At 38.3% G+C, this 22,352-nt stretch overlaps 1 protein-coding gene across 3 annotated transcripts in view; it reads left to right on the top strand.

Moving 5' to 3' along the window:
* Window positions 1–330: 330 nt before the first annotated feature.
* Window positions 331–22,352, top strand: part of ATP2B2 (ATPase plasma membrane Ca2+ transporting 2) — a gene marked incomplete at both ends in the record, with an annotated part of 161,046 nt that continues 139,024 nt past the window's right edge. For all 3 annotated transcript variants that reach the window (XM_079540127.1, XM_079540128.1, XM_079540129.1), the window contains one exon: window positions 331–529. In XM_079540127.1, the coding sequence (XP_079396253.1) occupies window positions 331–529 (199 nt within the window). The remainder of the gene's footprint in view (window positions 530–22,352) is intronic.

A 22,352-nucleotide genomic window follows, 5' to 3' on the forward strand; every position in this document is an offset into this window, starting at 1 on the left:
ATCGTTGCTCACCCTTGTAATGAGTGCTTTCTATTTGTTCCCAAAGGTCCAGAGGAAGAAATGACCATGTAGATTCTACAGCCTGGGTGCTGCATAATGGGAAATGGTGAATGGAGCGGAACTGGTCTGCAGCCTTGAAAGCAGCTGTTCTGCGGACCACTAGTCGGTCAGGGGCACCTTGCACACCAGAGGCATTCTCCACGTCGCTCACTGGACACATGCTGGATTGTTTTTAATCCTAGGCTGGAATTCGAGGCTCGTCTCCTTCAGTTTTTAAAAGATTTTAAGCTTCTATCAACTCTAACAAGTGGAGCAATATAATCAGTAACCATGGGTGACATGACAAATAGTGATTTTTATTCCAAGAACCAAAGAAATGAGGCCAACCATGCAGGAGAATTTGGGTGCACCCTGCAAGAACTGCGCTCCCTCATGGAACTCCGAGGAACAGAAGCAGTGGTAAAAATTAAAGAGACATATGGGGAAACAGAGGGGCTCTGCAGGCATCTGAAGACATCACCAACAGAAGGTAAGCAAATTTTCCTTCAGTTGAATCAGGGGACTTTGCATAAATTCTCTCCAGAGAGTTCAAGAGAGGTTTTATTTTAAACATATAATTCTCATGATGCTGCCCATTGTCCCTAACAACAATAAAACAACAGAGGACTTTACAGGGAAAGAAGAGGAAAACAGTCACTCATTTGTCTAGCGATAGCTAAGGATAGCATGAGAAGGTGCTGCTTATTCAAACAAATGAGCATGTGTTATTTCTTTGAAATGCAGTAAAAAAATATCAGCACCTCTTTTATGACCTCTTACTTAATTCTGGAGGGAGTAAGAAGGTGCAGACTAGTTGCTTAAATAGAGTTTTTAGGTGTTTACACATCTTGAGAATATAAAATTCTGAGGTATGTTATATTCCTTTTTAGATCAATACGCAATATATTTTGTGGTTACTAGTCATAACTCCACATTAAAATTATACCACAGATAATTTTAATAATTACCAACACATAAGTATGTTGGTGTTTTTATTGTTTGGGCTGCTTTTGTACTTATAGCTATGCTCCTTAATTTTTTATGTTCAGTGATGCCATTCATAACTTCTCAATATCTATTCTTCTAAGTGCCTCTGGAATTTTCTACCTGGTCAGCAGTCATTTGTCTGGTTTTCAGCACCATCATCGTATTTTCATCTCCAAAGATACTAACACTTCTGGAAATTATACAGTATTTCAATCTATAATGCTTATGTTGTCTTGTAGTTACATCTTAAATTTTCTTTTTCAACGAGATAGAAGTCTTAGCTTTGCTTCTTTCTCGTCTCTTAACTAAATGAATTTTTATTTCCTCCGTTTCAGTGCTTGAAAGTCTTGATTTATTGGTGTTATCACAAACACGTAAATTGTGAAATTGATAATATCACATTATGTGATGCTGCAAGTTGCAGAGTTCCAAAGGAGCAGCTATACCTAATCTTAAAGTAAATTTTTCATGACCCTACCCTTGATCTTATACAATGTCAGAATTTTTAGACATGAGAAAGTGAAGCTGTGAATAGTGCTTTCTCAGAATGGGATTATTAAATGAATTTTGTATTTAAATGAAACTGTGATAGTGCTTCAGCATTCATGTGCTGTCTTGTATTCTAGGATAATTAGTGACAAGTGGCACCTTTTCATACATAATTTTTCATTTTCTACAAGTATCTTGTCTTACCCAGAGATCACTCTTTCTGGGAGGGGTAAGGTAAGAAAATGGGTGCATGCCACCTGCCTGAGATATCCTGATGTCCATCAGTTTTTCAGACAGGGGCCTAAGGGCTGTTGCACACCACATAATCGACTCCTCAGGGAACATGCACCAGTTCTGATATATCCCTGATGCGTGATGGAGGATTCCAGACAGAAGTGCAGAATCCCTGTTTTTACATAACAAAGATTGACTTAGATATATTCCACTTGGGATTTAGCACATTCAATATTCCTCAGTGGATTGTAGAATGCCAAAGATGAAGTCCCAGTTTGGGTGAGCCAAGAGCACTTCAGTGACTTTACTAAAAAGTTCTGCCAACTTATTCTAGTGGCTACCAGGTCAATGTGAACTTCAAAGGAAATGTTAATTGCATTATCTGTTCATTTTGTGACATCAGGGAAACTTAATTCCTCATATTGGAACAGAGTGTGTGGATCCAACTAGTGTGGCATGCTGACTCCAGCAGTAATCTATATCTGATACTTCAGATAAGGTAACTTTCCTCTGAGCCTTACGTATGCTTCATCACTTGTGCATTAGGGAAAAACATTTCCAGCTTCAAATGGCAATCAGCATAGCCTTGGAATCATGAAGACTCTGCTGGGTTTTAATTTTAAATTAGATAATGGAGTAAATGTTCCCAGCCATACTAAGCTTTGGTCTTATTTTTGTTTTCCGTGGAAAAAATACTTTTAAGAGAGAATGTCTCTGAAATGTTCTGTTGAACACACAAATTTTCATTTGAGAAAAAAGCATCTATAAGAATTCAATGGAAAAACTGTGTCAAGCGTTTGTTTAGACATAAGTCCTAGCCATCACTGTTCTTGTATCTAAGTATAAAAATGTAAGGATGCCATGATACAGTGAAGAAGATATCCTTGAAGAAATGACTGTTCTCAGAGGAAGGAAACAAAATAAGTTCTTGTATGGAAGGGGAATTTTAACATCAATTAGGCACAAGTTACAGATAAATTATTGATGTATGTAATAGATGCTCCCATAGAGTTGGTTTCATTTATTTATTTATTTGGGCGGCATGAGGAGCAAGCCTTGGATTCCCCAAGGAATGTTGTTATGCAATCCCATACCTTGCCACAATGCTTGCAAATCACTTCTCCACCCACCCACCTTCCTTTTTCTTCTGGGTGAACAGAGTGGGAGGATGAAGTGTATTTAATTCAACTGCCACTGTTTTTGTTGTTATAGTTTGGAGTGCTATGGATTTTATGGGAAAAAAACAGAATAAGCATCACTGCAGGGAAATGCTTCTTCTTTTAATAAACCCAAAATCTTGCTGAACAAAAGTCCTAGGAGAATATGAATGAAACTGCAAAAAGCACTTGTGTTGAATTTGCTCTTCCTTGTTTTGTGAGCTCTTTTGGAATTTGTTTTCCAAAAGTCTGAAGTGTGGCTTCAGTAGCTACTGAACAGAGGGGAACAAAATCCTGGAAACAGGAAACCTTTCAATTTGGCCTAATCTGAATTTTTATTGGCTTACTCAATATTTAGAAAATTTAGAAAAATAGCGATTAGTCCAGTGATTTATTCAGGAATTAATTTTCCGTGTTAGTATTTGATGTGCTACCTATGAATTGGTAGAATCATTCACTTACATTGGATGTGCCTTTTTGGGGCTTTGTTTTGTAGGCCTTGAACTTCTCAAAGTAAGACATTCTGCGTAAGTTAAATGTTAGGCTGCTGTGCAGGTACTTAGCAGTGTTTTCTGAACTCTTGTCTGAATTCAGTTAATACTAAAAGTCTGCTGAATTTTGAGTCGGCTGCATGTTGAATGAATTCATAACATTATGGATTACAAGGCTTCAGTCTTAAAATTTTCTTTGATCTGTTTTCTAAGTATAGATGCTGTGCGGGTCTCAGCTCTCGGTTATGCCTAAGGGATTTCCAGCATTAAAATGATTATATTATAATGAAAAGCTACCAGTGCTCCTAGAAGCAATCTTCTCAAAACCAATAGAAATCTGTAGTATGAAAAAATACAACTACACATCTCCTTGAATTTTCTTTTAAAATATTTATGCTGAGATTAGTTTCACTTTCATTATTCTAATAATACCAAAAATAAAAGAGGATCTAGCTATCTGTCATTCTTCAAAACAATGTTGTATGATTTTCTGTGCTGAGTCTCTGAGGCACACTTGAGTCGTCTCCCTCCCCCTCCTCCCGCTCAACATTCCCATGGAGAATCTGGCTGCCCACAGTTCAGATGGGTGTGTGCTCTGATGGGTGAAACACTGGCTGGATGGCTGGACCCAAAGAGTTGTGGTCATTGGAGTTAAATCCAGTTGGCTGCAGGTCATAAGAAGAGACCCCTACAGTTTGGTACTGGGGCCGCTTCTATTTAACATCTTTATTAATGATCTTGATGAGGGGATTGAGTGTACCCTCAGTAAGTTTGCAGATGACACCAGGTTGGGAGGGAGTGTTGATCTGCCTGAGGGGAGAAAGGAACTACAGAGGGATCGATGGGTCAAGGTGAACTTGGTTAACAGGCTTACTGGTGGACAGTTAGTTGAGTATGAGCCAGCAGTGTGCTCAGGTGGCCAAGAAGGCCAATGGCATCCTGGCTTGGATCAGGAATGGTGTAGAGAACAGGACTAGAGAAGTCATCCTGCCCCTGTACTCGGCATTGGTGAGGTCTCACCTTGAGTACTGTGTTCAGTTTTGGGCACCTCAGTACAGAAAGGACATGGAGGTACTGGAGCAGGTCCAAAGAAGGGCAACAAGGCTGGTGAAGGGCTTTGAGAATATGGCCTGTGAGGAGAGACTGAAGGAACTGGAGCAGCTCAGTCTCAGGAAGAGAAGAGGAGGCTAAGAGGAGACCTTATTTCTTTCTTCAAATACCTGAAAGGTGCTTACAGTGAGAGCAGGGTTGGTCTCCTCTCACTGGTGACAGGAGACAGGACAAGGGGAAATGGCCTCAAGTTGTGCCAGGGGAGGTTTAGATTGGATATCAGGAAAATATCCTTTCTTTACAGAAAGGGTGGTTAAGCACTGGAACGCGCTCCCCAGGGAGGTGGTTGAGTCACCATCCCTGTGTTAAAAAACTGTTTGGATGTGGTGCTCAGAGACATGATTTAGCAGAGGGTTGTTAGTTAGGGTAGCACGGTTAGGTCATGGTTGGACTTGATGACCTTTAAGGTCTTTTCCAACCCGAGCAATTCTATGAGTCTCTGATTCTAGTGATACTTTATAAAGAATGGCTGATAAAAGGTGATGAATTAGTTGGATGAATACCAGGTAAGAAAGAATATATTAAGTAATAGTATAGTGTGTATGAGTATATATAACTGAAATATATTATTTCCCAATATGAATGTTGAGTGTTCTTTACCTACGATTTTATATAATGTGCACGAGTTTACATTAAGTTACTCAACTACAGTCCCTTCATATAATAAAAAATATTCCTTATAAGAATATGTTATTAACTTCCACAATTTCTTGCTTGGAACTTGGATGTGGTAATTTCTAATATGCATGAAATGTGAAGCTGTGCATAATTATGTTTTTCTTATTTTTTTTTTTTAAATAAAGAAAAGCCTTTTATCTTGGTAATATTTGCTCTATCAGGCCTGAAGCCAGAATTCCAAAAGATGTTGCATATTGGTATCATATTACAGCACTGCAGAAGTTGTTTTGTTTGCATTAAGTGCTTACCAAGTAGATAAAATTTCTAGAGGTGATCTGGTGGAGTGTGAGAGCATTTAAGATGTGAGCCGTTGGAACCTACTGTTAATTGGAAAATGCAAGTTGATTTTTTTAAGACGTTTTTAACTGTAGTTCTCTTAGGATACTGTAGAAAGGTTTCATGGCAAGAGAAAGTATCAATTAACAGTTAAATGATAGTATTTTTAGTGGTTGACTTTTTATTGCCATAACAGTCCTTAGTTAAGATAGATGTTCGGGTTTTTTTTTCCTCTCTCACATTTGTTATATAGGAAAAACATTCCTAATACCAATTAAGCCAACTGTAGTTGGCTTTCATTAATAGAGTCTGAAAAGCATTTTACAGTTTTAGCTGAGGGAAAAAATGAACCAAGCCAGATGAACTGGTTGCTTTTAATATGTACTGGATTTGGTTTCTCAAGAGTGTGTCTATAAAAATACACCATTAATAACTTAATGTACTGTTTTTTGAAGTTAATCTTGCTTAGTACGTGTGGAATTTCAATTAGGTACACCACTCAGTTGTTTTACATTAAACAAGCTATAGGTATATACAATTAGAGAAAGGAATGAAAGATATTGGGACAGATAGAAAATAGAAATAAAAATGGTAGATTGCCAGAAATTGAAATTTGTGAAAATTACTGTGAAAGGGGAAATGGCTTCAAAATAAAGAGGATGGATTCAGATTGGGCATAAGGAAGCAGGCTTTTTTACTATAAGGGTGGGCAGGTACTGGTACGGGTTGCCCAGAGATGTGGTGGAAGGCCCTGTCCTGTAGATGTTCAAGGTCAGACTGGAGGGGCTCTGAGCACCTGATGGAACTGGTGTCCCTTTTCAGTGCAGGGGAGTTGGACTAGGTGACCTTTATGGATCCCTTCCAACCCAAAAGATTCTATGAATCTATCAATATCATACTCATGCAATCTTTTTTAAAAAAATATTTTTTAAAAAGTTATGTCACCAGCTCTCTTACTTCAAGAATTTGGGTGGGGAGCTGAGCGAAAGTTCTTTGAAGGACTTCAGTGCAGCTTCTTTAGAAAACTTCAAACCAGAACTTCTCATCCTCTCTCCAGATCACCATGCTGTTCAACTCCTCATCCTTCCTTGTGGCGTCAAAACAGAACTTGCAGTTCAGGCCAATTTGCCAACATGTCCAGGCCAAACTCCAAGTACACACCTTGTCCTTATTTGTGCATGTTCTTCCCACATGGAAGCCTTGGTTTAAACAATGGAAGCCTTCTCCCATGACAAAAAGCCTTCATTATTGTCACGGTTCATGCCTGTTAGGGTTTCTTTTTGCAATGCTTTTTTTCCTTACTTGACTGGGGAGAGTGGGAAAGACTGGTGAACTTTGGACTCCTATTCTACCTGGTTAGTCTTGCGATGTTAATCTCGATTGAGCTGGTAAGAACTTGTGGTATCGTGGCACTTCTCTGTACTCTCATAAATGCTTACTGCCCCACAGAGCACTTCACATGGTCCCTGCATACAGCTGGGTCCCCCCAGCATGCTACAGTCAGTTCTATACTACCTGTAGCTTAGGGGACCTGATGGGAGAGGCCCAGGTATACTTGCCCTGTGTGGATGGAAGCATCAGAGGAGATGTTCTGGGGACTCTTCTGCCCTGTAAGCATGTGCGGGGTGCTGTGCCCCTGATCGTTGTCTACACGGCATTTATTGTTTATCTGGCTCTTTGCTTGTCTGTTCTGTGGGGAAACATTTGGCCTGACCCAAGTTCCCATTGAATGTCATTGTCATATTAGGTCTTTCAAGACTGGGAACAGATGGAAAACATCTAGTCAAGATGGCTGAGCATTAATACTGCATGTGAAACAAGGAGTTCTGCTTTGGCATGCAGTATATAATGTGTCAGTTAAAGTTGTAATACTTGGCCTTACTGGGCTTAGAGTTGGCTCTCACATCTCTGTGCTTCAGTGGTCTCCCAGCACAGTGGGACAAGAGAGCTTTGCTTTGAGGATTTCTGCTTCGTGCCCCTGGGACCCACATGGGCGCTGGGGCTGGATGAACTGGATCTGTGCATCTGTGCTGTAAGCAGTATCTTATACATCTATAAAATAGTATCTACATGTTTAATGGCTTGAAGAAAGTGCATGAAGCATTCTTGGCAATTGCTATTATTTTCCTTATCTCATATTTCCATTGTTTGTGTAATGGAACAGCAAACATTCTTTCAAAGGTTACCCAAACATAAACATCTCAAATGAAAGGATTAGATTTTTCTAAGTGATAAGTACAATTTCATTGCTCATTTTGTTTCTGGTTTTTGGCATGCTGTGCAACTTGCTAATTTACTTTGGATTTGTTCATTTACTTTTAGAAAACTAGAGGAATATTGCATGATGTGTTTTCCCCATGAAGCTTTTAAAATAAATACAAGCTCGTTCACCTGCTCCTTTGAGATTCCTAAACGCTTTGCAAAATCTTTGTGTGAAACTGCATTGCTTTAAAGTAACTTTAGGAAAGGAAGAAAGCAGTTGAATGTATTCTACCTGCTATATTAAGCATCATCAGAGATTTTTTCTGGGGCTGGTTCTTGTTTATTTGTGTGATTGCCCAAGAGATCATCCATTCAGCCTGATGGTCTTATTTTGGTGGATGTAACACTAAGAAAGAAAGCTACTTTCATGAAAGCTGAATCCGTTTCTCTTTAAGATAGCACATTAAGCATATGCAGGTTGCAGACAGCAGGCATACGTTCTGCTGTTGCACCTCAGATGAGCCGAATGTTAAATAGATGTAATATTTTGCACAGGTCTAAAAGTTTCTTTATGATGATTAGCTCAATTGCAGTGACAGTGTGGTGTAAGTCCAAAGCAAGTCTGGCCAAGGACGGTAATTCCTTTCCTCTTTCTCAAGAGGTTATTGTAGGGTAGCATTTTCCCTGATGTGTTGTACCACGGGTTTCTCCTTGATCTAAATACAGTGATTCAGTACAGTATGTCATTCCCATTCTACGAAATAACGAGTGGTGGAAAGTTGCTATTATATGGTGCAGTTGATAAATGTGTAGGCTCATTCTTTGAAATAGTGGCCTGAGCTTGTTCATGTAACTAGTTCATTTATTTCATGGGAGGAGATGAGGCCAGGCCTTTTAAGTTAATAGCAACAGAGCCCATAATGATGGGGAAAATAATTTTTAGATTTCATAAACTTCGACAATTACGTAAGTTGTTGAGATTGCAAAGTAGGATTACGTTAGCAGTACTCCCTCACAAAAAGGCAATTAGTCCTTTGCTTGGAGGATCAAAGAGGTATTTTGTTTTGTATGCCTGCATGTGCATCAAAGCGACTCTGTGCTGGGTTTATTGGTAGAAGTAAAGAAGTCCTAAAGGGAGGAGAGAAGTGGGAGCTGCTGCTGACCTGTGCTGTAGTCTTTCCTTAGAAAGCGTCTGTGTTTTCTGTGCAGCCTGAGTAATAGTATTGCCAAGGAAAAAATAGTGTATAATGAATACCTCACTTCTATTGTATTGCAGGGCTTTGAAATCTATAAATATATAGCGAGTGTCAGCTTTGAGAGAGAGCTGATTTATCTTCATTTTGTTCTTGATTTGAGAAAGCTGCAGGAAGAAAGCAAAGTCCATTATGCCAAATGAATAATCCAATCGATGCAGCCAGTTTGCCCTTGATGAAATTAAGGTTTGTCTTTGCAGTACATCAGAGAGTTACTAAAGGCATTTTTTTTTTTTTGCCTTATTTTCTAAGTGTCCTATGAAAGCAAACAGTTGGCACGTAGTGTTTTTGTCCTTTTGTTGCCCTGCTAGAGGAGAGATGAGCACAGCCCTTAAGCACTTGTCTCAACTAATGCTTAAAGGGGTGCAGAAACTGCTCCCTTTATAATGCTACCTTAAAATTTAAAGACAACACACTTACCTGCATCTCCATTAAGTATTTCCAACATTTTGCAAAGTGTTGTTGTTAGCAGCAATGTTGCTTCCAGCTGAGCCAAGGAAATTGGAAAACTTAGCTGCTGAAGTCTTTGTGGGGATCATGTTTTGGCTGGGCAGATGATAACCGATGCTGTTCCTTGCAATCCTTGATGTCCTTCTTAAACTTAACATTTCATTTCTATATTTTCATGAAAGAGGACTTTGTTATGTCTGAAGAGTGGAGAAAGAAGTTTGGACAAAATATTTAAAATTTTTATTACTGGGGCAGTAATACTTTAGAAATAATAAGAAAGTCCAACTTCAGTAGCTGTGCCAGTGGAAGTAGCACGGCTGGGTGACTGGTCATTTTTCTTTTGACGATAACTGGTATGAACAGACTTGGGATAAGAATAGCATGTCAGATGCAGTAATCATTTCCTGCCTCCCTTTTGCAATTGCTGCTTAGCCTTCAAATCTGGACTGATCAAATTTACTGTTCCCATCTGTTTTCCAAGAGGTCTTTCAGAAGAAAAGAATGATGGTGTTTGACGTGCCTCTTATTTATAAAGGTGAGGGGAAAATAAAGGCAAAGGGATGTACTTTTGGCAGTCAACTAAATGTGCTTCCAATACAAATAGATCAGTGTTTTCCCAATATTTATTTCCCTTATTGTGATGCAGTCACAATTACTGACCTGTCTTTTTTTTCCTAAATATTTCTGGATATTATTTATAGTTGCTTCCAGTCTTTTTTTTTTCCACATGTCTGTAGGTGTTCCAGAAAACATGCTTGCAGTTGCAGATCCAGTAAAGACAAAGGAGACTTTTCCCATGCATCTTGGGAAGCTCAGACATAGAACCCGTTTTCACAGACAATGAATGACATGGTCTGACATAGCTCACAACATGGTTTAGTAACTTTCTTTTTAACTTATAAAGCAAAAAAAATCCTTTCTGTATGCTATTAGGAATCTCATTCCTTGTCTTTGCCTTGAGGCAAGTAAAACAATGCATTATAGTCTCCCACCCTTATTACCAATCCAGAATTTGGCAATCTAACCATGGATTATATTAAATGCAGATTATTTCTGTTGTATAATGGAAATAGCTGGGTGTTGTAGCTGCTATTTCTCTAACAATAACTTTAACTTGCTTCCTCTCAGCTTTCGTACTGAATTCCTTAAGGACTGCAGATAGTCTTTTCCCATGTGGATTGTGAGCTGAATCATTGGAATAACTCAATAAATAACCTGAGCTTCCGTAGGCTGTGCTACTTTCTTGATTATTCCTTTTGCATTTTGTCTTACTCTCCTCCCACTGCTTCTCCAAAGGCATTGCATTTTTTGGTATTAGGGCAGCTTGAATGTAGGCCTGTAAGGCACTGAATGACTGAGGAAATGAATAGTAGGAAGAGGGTTGAACTCAACTTTTAGAACTGTTCGAAGTCTGCCATGATTCTTTTATTGTTCTGATTAAAATCAGAGATTAGGGAAGATGGAGGACAGCCCGTTTCCTTAAAGGTGTGCTTGAAAATGAGAGCTTGTCTTTGAAGCAGATGCAAGGGAATGAGAGAAGAGAGTTAATATCATTCAACACGTTAAATTTTCTTGAGTATGACTACATATGATGGCATAGCTCTTCTGATGCTACAGGTTGAATACTGTTTGTCCAGGATCCTGTTAGCATTAATGTAGTAAGACAGATTTCTGGTCTTGTTCTAAGTACTGAAGTTGCAAAACCGAAAGTGTAACTATTAAATTACATTCTAACCACATTTTACCATCCTACCATAATTTATTCTAGGTGCTCAGTTTATTCTTGCTTAAGCTCAGTACAGCAAGGGCACTTCTTCACAATTTTCCATGCAGTTTGACTCAGTGCCTTAGTTTGGAAGTTTGGATAACAAATTTTGGAGCACTGCGAGTTTTTCTGTGCTTGTCTCACTTCATTTGTGTTGCATCCTCTTCTTCCAGTGTAGGATTTTGAAGAAATGATGGAATTGCTGTTTATTTTTAATTGTACCTTAAGTGTTTTTTCATTCATTAAAAGCAAAAATCCAAAAACTTGACTAGAGAGTTGTACATTACATCATCCCTCTACTTTGCCAGGAAGGTTCATACCAGTTACATGGTTTTGCAAGGTCAGTCAGCCACCTTGATGTTTGTAGTGTTGTAGTACTGCAGCCAAACTATGTGCCTTTCCTTGACTTCTATCCTATGAAAACACATAGATGTCTGTCTTGGTTTAAAAAACAAATTAAAAAGATAGTAATCCTGTTTGTGTAGTTGACTAAAAAGGTTCTAATGCTGATCAGATTCTTCACTGTGATTTTACATTGTTGTCTCTGTGCAGTATGTCTAGGTTTTGTTAAAGAAAAAAACTCAAAAAACTTAAACCACTACGTCTCTGCTCCAAAAGTGTGGGGTGCACCTGAAAACCTACGCAGGTATTAAGATGTGCTCGCATTCCTGACTCTCACGTGATGACAGTGGAGCGCTGGCTCCCTGGACATCCTTTGTTCTATTGTTTTCTCAAGCCAGTGAGTTGTGCAGGCACGAGGGCGGTCTGACAGCATTGACCCCATCTCCTGTGTCGCTGACGTCAATGTGAAACTAACTGAAGAACAGGTGCTTAGCCAGAAGTGCAGAACAATTACTTTTCAGACTTCAAAATAACGTGCTGAAAGGAAGCATAAATCTAAATTATCAGTGATTATGGATGCATCAAATGTGTTACATGAGTGGTGTGGCTGTCCCTACTAAAGTATGTTTCTTGCTTTAGGTGCTGGCCTTGTCAGTCTCCAGTGCTTCTAAGATTTAGGTCCTGAAGGGCTCCTCAGATAAATTCTAGACATTTTCAGGAGAGCTAAGGTAAATAATTATAAATTTCATCAGGGTTTTGTTCCCAAGGATATTGATGAGATTAAATTACACCTTCTGCTACACTGTCTCCTGATAAACATGAAAACTTATCTGCTACAACCCATGAAGTAAAAACCTTAACCCAAAGTTGCAGAAGAGCTCTGTGATCCAAACGTGTCATGCACGGTTATGTCAAAAGGCACAATCACATGGTGTGTGACCTGTGCAATACCAGAAGGCCCAGACTCTTTTCAAGATGTCTTTGAGTTGAAGAAGTCTTTCTGCTATTGTGTCTGTCATGCATCTTGACAGATATTTATTACCAAAGGAATAATAACAGTTTTAGCTGAATAGGTGCTTGGCCGTGCAAAGATGAATTGTTTCCTTCCATGAGTTGTTCCCACTGGATAGCTTTGATCTACATGCTATAGCATAGTTGAAGTCACTTGCATGTGGAATATCAGGTGGCCAAAGTCATTAAGCTGTCTTTTTGACTATGCTGAAGTGACGGTCGTGGTAGAGGACGAAGAATATACCCAATTCTTCAACATAGATGCGCACTATTTCTCCAAAATGCTGTGTACAAACTGGAATAATACTGTACAGGTGTTTGTGTTGATTGTTAACTAAATGTCTTGGAAAAATCAAGATTTTGGCCTTGAACCCTAAAGAGTGTGCTTGATCAAAGGTCTGCAGGATTGGAAATGATTTAAAAGTAACTCTTTGAGATAGCTGTTTCAGCATTACCAACATGCAGTGACTCTTAAGGTGAAATCAGATTGTTTCCCCCCAAACGGAGATGTTATTTTTAATTCCTGATGTTAATCCTGTTTAACAGAGATATCAGTGTGGAATATTTTGCCGTGAGATGCTGGCAGTGCATTCTGCTGTCCCACTTTTCCGGAGGTATTGATGCTGACATTAACGCTGCTGCAGCTGGCAGCTTAAAATTACAGAGCAAATATGCTGCTGCTTGCTGTGTGGTGGCAATCGATTGCATTTCCAGTATGTAAACGTTCCTGTGTGTCTCCTGCTCTGCTCTTCTCTCCTATGCCCCTTCCTGTGCTCAGCACATGCTCTAGGGGCCATCTCACCTTGTATATGGACATGAAATGTTCCTTCAGGGTGATGCCTGCCATGCTCTCAGCAGTTGCTCACAGCCACTGTTTGCTGTGCGAGGGTGTTTGCTGGCATCCTTCACTGAAGAATCATAGGAGTGCTTTTGCAAGCCTGTCATCTTTTTTTTTTTTTTCTAGTCATGTTCATATGGTGGCAGCAAAGTGAGTTTTAAATGACTTTAAGTGAATATTTAAAATTAATGTCCCAAATTTGGGATGCACTTCGGAATTTCCTCATCTTGTTCGACTGGGTCACCTTTGTCATGATTTAGTGAGACAACCCTTCTCTCTTAGCTCTTATTTTTGCCTTGAGCAGTTTAACTTGTGTTTTTTCAGTGCTGTCACTTATAAGTCCTGAATCTTATTTGAGTGACTTCTGAAGTCCTCTTAGATGTCTCGCAGTGCTCAGCTGTGTGAGGTTGCCTTGGCAATAAGAAGAACTTCTGCAAGTTCCTTTTCATTTGAGAGGCAGAAGGAAGGGAACGGACCAAAGCTGGTCCTAATTTGGAAACATAACAATGTGAGATACTTTACTGCTAACAATTGATAGTGACTGTTTTCTGCTTTAGGCTGTCCCTGGGAGTTCCGGTAACCTTACTGGGCCAAAAGGTTTCTGGTGGCTGGAGTCAAACTGCTTCCAGGCAATGTGCCCTTTACTTGATATATCTTCTGCTAGGGGAGCAGGCCTAGGTGAGGACCAGGACTTTGTGTGAAGGGGATGTAAGTGGTCAATCGGAGCTGGAGGAAGCTGATCCCAAAATCTCACATCTGAGCACTCAGCTGCTAGGAGAATGGGATGTGTGGCAGGGGAGGGCTGTTTGGTTCAGCACACCTGCCAGGAGATAACTGCAGCCTAGTGGATTCCAAATCACAAGGGGGATGGATTTCCTCATACGTATGTAATGTCTAGAAGACATTTATTTGTATTATTAATCGCCTGTGTTTTCTTGTGGTATTGAATAATTGTATGTATTGGTATGAATACTACTATGAATAGCTGGGGAAGGAAGTTTTGCCCTGGTAATGTAATATACTTGCAGGCAATCTGGAACAATTGATGCTGAAGTTGCATTCTCTCATTGTTTTTACCAAACCATTCTTTGTTCAATTTTCTTCACCTACTTCCTTCATCCTTTGGCTATGCTCATCCTTTCACTATGTCCACTTCTTCTGATATGCATATCTTTCACTGCTCATTTGCTTTTTGTTCTATATCTGGAATTTCTATTCCAGTGCTTCCTTACAGTCTTTGTCAAAGGTCTCTTCTTTAGATTTGGTTTTGATGATCATCCTTGCAGGTGAAGGTAGTTTTTCTTATACTTAACAGAGATACTTCCTCAACCCAAAGACTTTTTCAGAAGACTCCGTGCCTTAAAGTGTTGATCAGGTCAAGTGCTATTTGAACTTTGGCCTTTTGGCAGAACTGTGTGGTCTTTATCTGCTTGGTTTACCCTCCAGAATAGTTTGATTATGGCTGCATTAAATATACAACTTTGGAATTAGATTTAATGTTGATAATTAACGGCAGATGCCCTAGTATGACTAAACAATTATGCTTGAGATATTAAGATATTACTGTTGATGCTCTTGAACTTGGTGCACAGAATGAGTGACTAGATGGTATTCTGTATATGTTACCCACCAGCTTTCTGTTGAAATTGTTTTAGGACTAACGTTTATTGTCAAACTTCGCTTGTGGCTTAAAAAAAAAAAAGCCCAATGAATTATACAGTGATTTACATATAATTTGAAATTGTAACACTACTGATTTCCAAATCTTTGGGGGGGGAGGGGGGTGAAAGCATGTTGAACACTTCTGTCAGTTTTCACTGCATTGGATAATTCATGCTAAACTCAATAGGCTGAAGCTGAAAGAACTGGTTTTTCGTTAAGCTCTGTCTCCTGACTTCAGCTTTTTTTATTTTTACCGAAGTCAATGGAAAATTCTGTTTCCTCCTTAAGCAAGATAACTTGAATTTTGAGTTTCAAGCATATCACAAGAATTTTAAATACTTTATAGCACTGATTATTATTAATTTAACATTCAATGTATTTATGGCAAAGTCTTTTTAACTGATAAAGTTTTATAATATAGTTAAAATTAATGGATTATGGTGCTTTGAGACCTTAGTCTTTCCTAGGAATCTATCTACTCCAAGAAATCAAGATGTAATTATTTTAAAAGAAAAATAATGAGTCGTCAAAAGTCTTTATTATCATGGTCATTGCTGGTTTTGATAGGAAAAGACTGAAGTAGATAAGGCATAATGATATGACCAGATATTCACCCTTTAAATTAAGATACTTTTATTTATAGTCAACTCTTTCTTACTGAAGGCACTTTTTGAAAAGTATTCAGGATAATTTTGGTTTTGAGCACTAGGAGGAACTGTGGAATAACAATTCGTAGAAGCTTAATTAATTGTACTGGATTCAGCATGTAACACAAAATAAGCCGGAGTTTCTACTAGTCAACAGAGACACAGTTAATGAGTTCTTTGCAAATCAAAGTTTGTGGTGACAGCTTTGCTTCTGCCTGAGCATCAGTGCTCATACTTTCACATTCACTGTCCAATATTGTAAAGGACAAATAGTACAAAGTTGTCAACAATTACCATAAAATTAAATGAAAAATAATATTGTTTGAATAGACTGATATGTGCAAAAATACCACAGTCTTCATCAGAGTGGAAGTTTTATCATTAATAAAGACAAGGAAAATGGAGAAGGAGGTGCTAGGAAATGGGAGTAGATCAGTACTCTCTAGAATGTCACTGATCTCAGGATTCTATTCAGCATGTGTTGGCAGTAGAAAAGACTACATAATGGTCTAGCAGTGAAATGCTAGGCTCAGTACAAAGTAACCTTACCAATTTTTCTGACAAGCCATAGACTGTGGTTTACTCAATAATCCAGCAACTCATTAAAGGTAGTTGGCAAGCAAGGCTAATTAATAAGCATGCTCATGTCTTTTCAGAGGTGAGCACCTGATGCTCCATTTGATATTGAGTCAGTATGTGTAAGTAAGGTGAGCCGGTAGGCAACATTAATTAATACATTTCATTCTATTTATCAAAAGCCACAGTCTTATTATATAGCTCATACTGAACTGGGAGATGTTCTACAGGAAAAGCAATGGCAGATCTAACACTGCACCAGTTTTGTTGTATTTTACAGTGAGTAAAAGGAGCCCAGGACCTGTAAAGAGTCCACCGTTAGAATGATCTTATCTTCAGTGAGTTTAATTAATATAGACAAAATCATGTTCTTGGCTTAAAATCGTGTTATCGCTTAAGACAAAGTCGAATTCCCAGATACAGAGTATTAAGCAAATGGAACTAACTGATACCAACATTACGCTATCAAGGTTCTTAATAGTCTGTAGGACTTCCTGGAACAAAACATGGTCCAATAATAGTGATACAATATTGAACATTATTTCCCAGAATTTACTCGGATAAATATTTTGTGTGAGGGGGCTGTGTCTAAGGTGACGGGAGCTCATTAGGGAGAAGCAGAAGTTTGCTATTCCAGAGGGATTCATTCATCAAGAGGATGAAATATAGACCTTTACATACAACTGTGTTTTTATTATCAAGATATTATTTGAAGCTATTAAGTGAGAGTTTGCTTGCTTGGATCTACTTTTCATCTGGGAATCTATTGCAATTTACTGCTCAAGTCTGCTGTTCATTCTCATCCGTCTGGGCAACGCACTCAGTGTTTCACTCTAATCCCTCTGGGAAGAAGGGAAAATATAGACATCTGAGTCCAGATCAACACTTATTCAACAATCTGACCTTTCTACAGACCTGAATCAGCAGCTGCTTAATGTTAACTTGACAACACCTGAAAAGATGACTACTTTCAGTTATGGTAACGAAGACCTAAAAGACCAGGTTGTCTAAACAAAGAACTGAGTGCTAGGCTAGCAACTAATGGAAATTTTATCAAAAAGTATTTCTGACAAGGGTAAAATGGATTTTCCCCAGCATTACGTATTCTTAGTTATGTATGCTCTACTCAGTGTAACTTCATATCCTATCAGTCATTCTTAATTGTTTCTGACTTGTTTAATTTCTGATGTCTCAGAATAAATAAGCATTTTTTTTCAATTCAGGTGTGCATAAAGGTTCGAGTTCAGTGAAAAATTCATCTTTCACTGTAGAGTATCTCCTGTAAACATTGATAATGCTAGTAAATTTTTCCAGGTGAAGATGTCATGATGTGTTATAATAATGTGTTGAAATACTTAAGAATTCTGGGATCCCGGGAGCTTCTGGGAACCAAAATTGAAAATCAAACTTTATTGAAGTAAATATTTTATGTTCTATCAGAATAGATACATATTTAAAAGATAGAGTAAGTTACAGAAGGTGACCTATTTCCAGTAAACTAGAAACCTCAATGTCGTTTTATGTTGTGGCACAAGGAGGAAGAAGATGAAACTTAGAAAGACTGGACTCCCAGACTAATTTCTCCACTGTGACACATGGATAACCACTCTCCTCAGGGGTATGGGATCTTTAGGAGTGTGTATGAACAAAATTGGCCAGATTGTTTGAAGAATTGTCTACAAATACTCAAACACGCCAAGAGAGATGTAAGATTTTAAATCTTATCAGTGTTAATACTAGGAATGAGTTTGGTTTTGAATACTGCAGCCTAAACACAGATAGCTATGTGCACTTCAAATAGTGGACCAATTTTCTCAGGTGGTGCTTGTGCTTTGTAAGTTCCATCTTCTTTATGGAAACATATAGAAAGCAATTTTTATTTATTTATTTTACTGTAGCTGTTGCATTTTTCACTGTGACACAACGCGGGTTCTTTGAACAAGGTTTTGGCAGAGCTTTGTGTTCATGGAAATACCGGAGATATTCCTACCATCCAAAAATTGCTGAGAGGAAATATAGCAAGAATTGAAAATGTTACAAGTAACAGTAAAACAAAACCTGAAAAAGCTGTAAATTGTAAGAATTCAGCTAGCATCTGGAACCCTCCTAGGAAGAGCTGTATGACGACTAGCAGGCCAAGGCAGTGTTCAAACAGTTAATTATAAAGTTCTGGAACAAAAATATGGAACTGTGGTGAATTTGAGTCAGCGGAGTTGTTACCAAACAATGAAGCCTTAGGCAACTAAAATGAAATAGACATTACATGTATTTGTAGCGTAATGCACAGATTGATCACTGGTTGAGTTCTGAGTGTCCTTCTAGCATATGCTAGAAGCAGAGGTGTTTATAGATGAGATCATGAAAAATCGTGTTGTGTAATGACTGCATGAACACACACTTGCTTCTAGCAAGGGGAGAAGCAAAGAATCCCTAAGCAGCAGATTAGAGATTAGCATGACGGTTATGGTTTGTACAGCATGCCAGCAAGGGAAGGTGTTTGAGGGCATTCATCCTTGCACACTGCAGTGGCATGTACATCTCTTGTATCGCTGTGTAAGAGCAAAGGGTAACATTTACATAGAAATGGAAATGTGACTGGCTTCTAAGAGAAACAACCTGATGTTTAATCTATAATTTTTTCATAGCCATTGGATCTTGGTCTTTATAATACATAAACCTGCATTTGCCACTGGATGAAGACATCACTTTCAATGTAAAGAATTTTGAATGTGAGCCATGAATTAGGTCACATTTGAGTTTGAGCACTGAGACTCTTGAATTATGGTTTTCTGTATTGGAATTTCAAAGCCCTGGCTAACATATAGTACAGTGATATTAATTCTGAGATGTGATCTTTTGGGAAAGGTTGTCTGACTGCTTGATGGATGAGAGCTGTCCCGTGCTACTGAATAACTCTGATGGTTGTCTTATCTTTATATTTATGTGCACTTTTATTGACCTGAAAAATTAAAGTTCAACTCATTTACAAAATCTATAGCAGTCCACGTACAATTAATCTACTCCAAATTTCAGAGAATTTGAATTATTTCAAATTTTCAAATGAGTTCAACTAGGGGTAGCCTTTGGCCTCGCTGTGTGGGAACATGTGAAAAGATACATACAGACACTCCTTTTTGTCATACAGAAAAGGGCACTTTCTGCTGTTTTTGAGAGCAGATTTACCATCACGTGGTCTCAACAGGGACAGGGCAGTTAAGCTGGTAACATCTGTGAAATTTCACTTCAAGCATAGGCCTTCGGAAATATTTTTTTCAAGCCACACCAGCTGATCTAATGTGCTGTATCTGAGAAGACTTCAAAGGAAAAATGATCAAATTATATATCTGCATGACCATATGGTGTTGGTTTCCAAGATGTTGTCATTTTTCCTTAGTGGCTCTATAGGGAATAATAAAAGTGCTGGAAAACTTTGGGGCTTTCATAGATGCTAGTTGTTTCAATGGACAAACTCAATAGTGTGGTGGTTAGGAATTATTCTTGAGAGTGCTTGCTGGAAGCATCTTACAGACCATATTGAAAATGATTTTTCATCTCTTTCTAAACAAAATGAGGTTTTACTTCCTCCTGTATTCCAAGTATCTATGTAATCTCTGTGCATTCTAAATTATGTACTTTTGAAGGGAGTGCTGCTGAGTTTTAGGAACTGTACATGTAAATGCACGGCTTTTCAAGCCATCAGCTGCCTCTGGTCTGCTTTACATTGTGCTTTATGCCAGAGTATATCTGATGATTTTTACTTGAATGCACCTGAGGAAGCTACAGTAATATTCTGGAAGAAGAGAAAAATTGTGGTTTTTTTTTTTTTTTTTTTTTTTTTTTTTTTTTTTTTTTTTTTTGTAGTCTTATCAGAATGTCCTTTATTTCAGTTTATCGTTCCTTGAAACAGAGGAGAGATTATGTAAGGTGTCTGATCTAACAAGGACTGCTCTTGAATCAGATGTTTTAATAGCTGAATAGTAAAATATCTTTCTTACAGTCCAAGATTGTTTATGGATGGTTTGGGCATGTTTTCTTAGTCGAACAGTGAGTGAATTTCATTCCTCAATGTTTGTTTTGGGGAGATGAGAATTTTAAGTAGTTTATGTATAAATTAATGCATTATTCATGGATTAAGCTTGTGTTCGATTGCAGGGAAATGGCAACAGAAATGTCATGGCCTGCATTTACTTAGTGAAGACATGTATCTGTTAGGTATAGGAAAAACGTTGCATTCATGCATGTTTTCAAGTTGTTCGGTAGGAAGAAACAAACTGTGGTTTTTCACTTTACTACAATATGCGGAAGCAGTTTTAAGCAATCTTGCTAGTAGGATTGGAAATGAGCAGAGAATACAACCTCTGTAGATTGCTATGAAGTGTAAAGTTGTAGAAGTAGTGATTTTGGAAGAAGCAGAACTTCTTTTTAGAATTCAGAGTAGTTTTACAGAAGAATCAATCCCATGTTGCTTTGAAAATATAGGTGTTTGGATATCAAGGCTTTTTGAAATGAAAGTATACTTTTCTCACTGGTGCATTGTGAGGGGTGCTTTTATATTGATACCTTGGAATTGAAGCAACAGTTGGTATTTTAATGCTAGGTCAAACACTGAAAAAAATATTGGCATGTTTGGTGAAAACAATGAAGAGTTTTTTTTTATTTTTAAAGAAGAATATTGAGAAATGTTGAAGTAGAATGTCTTTCTGACAAAATCCATTATTCTAGTGTTTGAGAAATGCTTGGAATTCTTGAATTCCTGAACTGATATTACAATTAGACTTTTAAATGATCAAAATGCAAGTATGCTGTGGTACGAGAAAGACAAAAATTCTTACATCCTGCTATTGTAGTTACCCACAACTTAATATATCTGCCAGAGTCAGATGGAAGTGCTGTTCCTGTTCTTGTCATAGGCTTTGCTCCGGAAGTTTTAATTCTGAACGTGTGTATGTGAGGCAGTTCTTAAGTCTGATGAATCCTGTAATGGTTTTCTGCTTAGTTCTATGGTGTATTCCCCAAATGCTTGTAAAGGAAACAAACCGATGTTCCAATGGCACCAGTGGTACAAAGGTGGACATAGTTAAAAGTTTCTGGTGCTTGTGTTTTATATTCTTCAAGAAAATTGATTATTTCTTTAATTTCTAAGCAATGTGCTAAGCAATAACTTACTGTTATTCAAGGAAATAAACCATGTGCCCTCAGCTTCCAATCTTGCAAAAAATCCTGCTGAAAGCTTTTTATATGTGCGGCAAAAAGATTGGTCTTCATTTCCTTCTTGTATCTTTTGATTTATAGCCATTCTTAAATTCTCATTTGCAGGTAGCCTGTGATCTGTTAAGTGCTGAAATGCCAATTCAAAAATGTGGGCTAAAATAATAGAAAATCTCATTTGTCATCCTGAATTATGGGAAATTGAAATTACGAGAGATTGTTACTGAGTATTTATCGCAAATCTTGAGTCAGAGAATTATTTTTTCAGGCTTTTGTAATCCAGGATGGCATCAGTTTTTGTTTCCTTTTAGCACTTTCCGTTAAATGCTTACAGTAAAGGATAACCTTCAGCACAATTAGTGAGAGTTTGGGGCCAAAATTGATACAGCTGAGATCCCTTCATAATGTAAAGCATTTAAGGTAGCATGAGGCATTAGCACTTTATCTAGCACAAGCCCTACAAAACTCTTCAGAGTAGCAGAAATACTTGAGCAGTTTGCCTTTGGATTTGTTCTCATGCTGCACTGCTGCATACCTGAGCTGGTTAAGGGATAAGGTCTACTTTGTGGTGCACTCCTCTGCCTGCAGGGAAGAAAGATGTACTTGAAAGCAGTTGACAAGTGGAATAAAGGCACCGAGCATCTTCACGAAGGAAGCAGGGAATTATCTGTTTCTACTGTAGTCTTCATCCAAAATAACTCTTTATTGATGCGTAAGTGTAACAGAAGAATTTAGAGTAGTTTCAGATGTTAAATGAACAACACAAATGCGGAGTCCAAAAAAAAAAAAAGAAACAGCAAAGTCCAGATCAGCACGGAAAAGTCCTGCCTGAGTCTCTGAAACAGATGTGGGGAGAGACTGGCACACGCAGAGGGCTGAGCTGCTGCCAGAGCTCTGGCCCATCGGTGTTGTGAAGGGAGAAACGTGTCACAGTTGG

Source organism: Tetrao urogallus (genome assembly GCF_951394365.1).
Source record: "Tetrao urogallus genome assembly, chromosome: 10".
Taxonomy (NCBI): Eukaryota; Metazoa; Chordata; class Aves; order Galliformes; family Phasianidae; genus Tetrao; species Tetrao urogallus.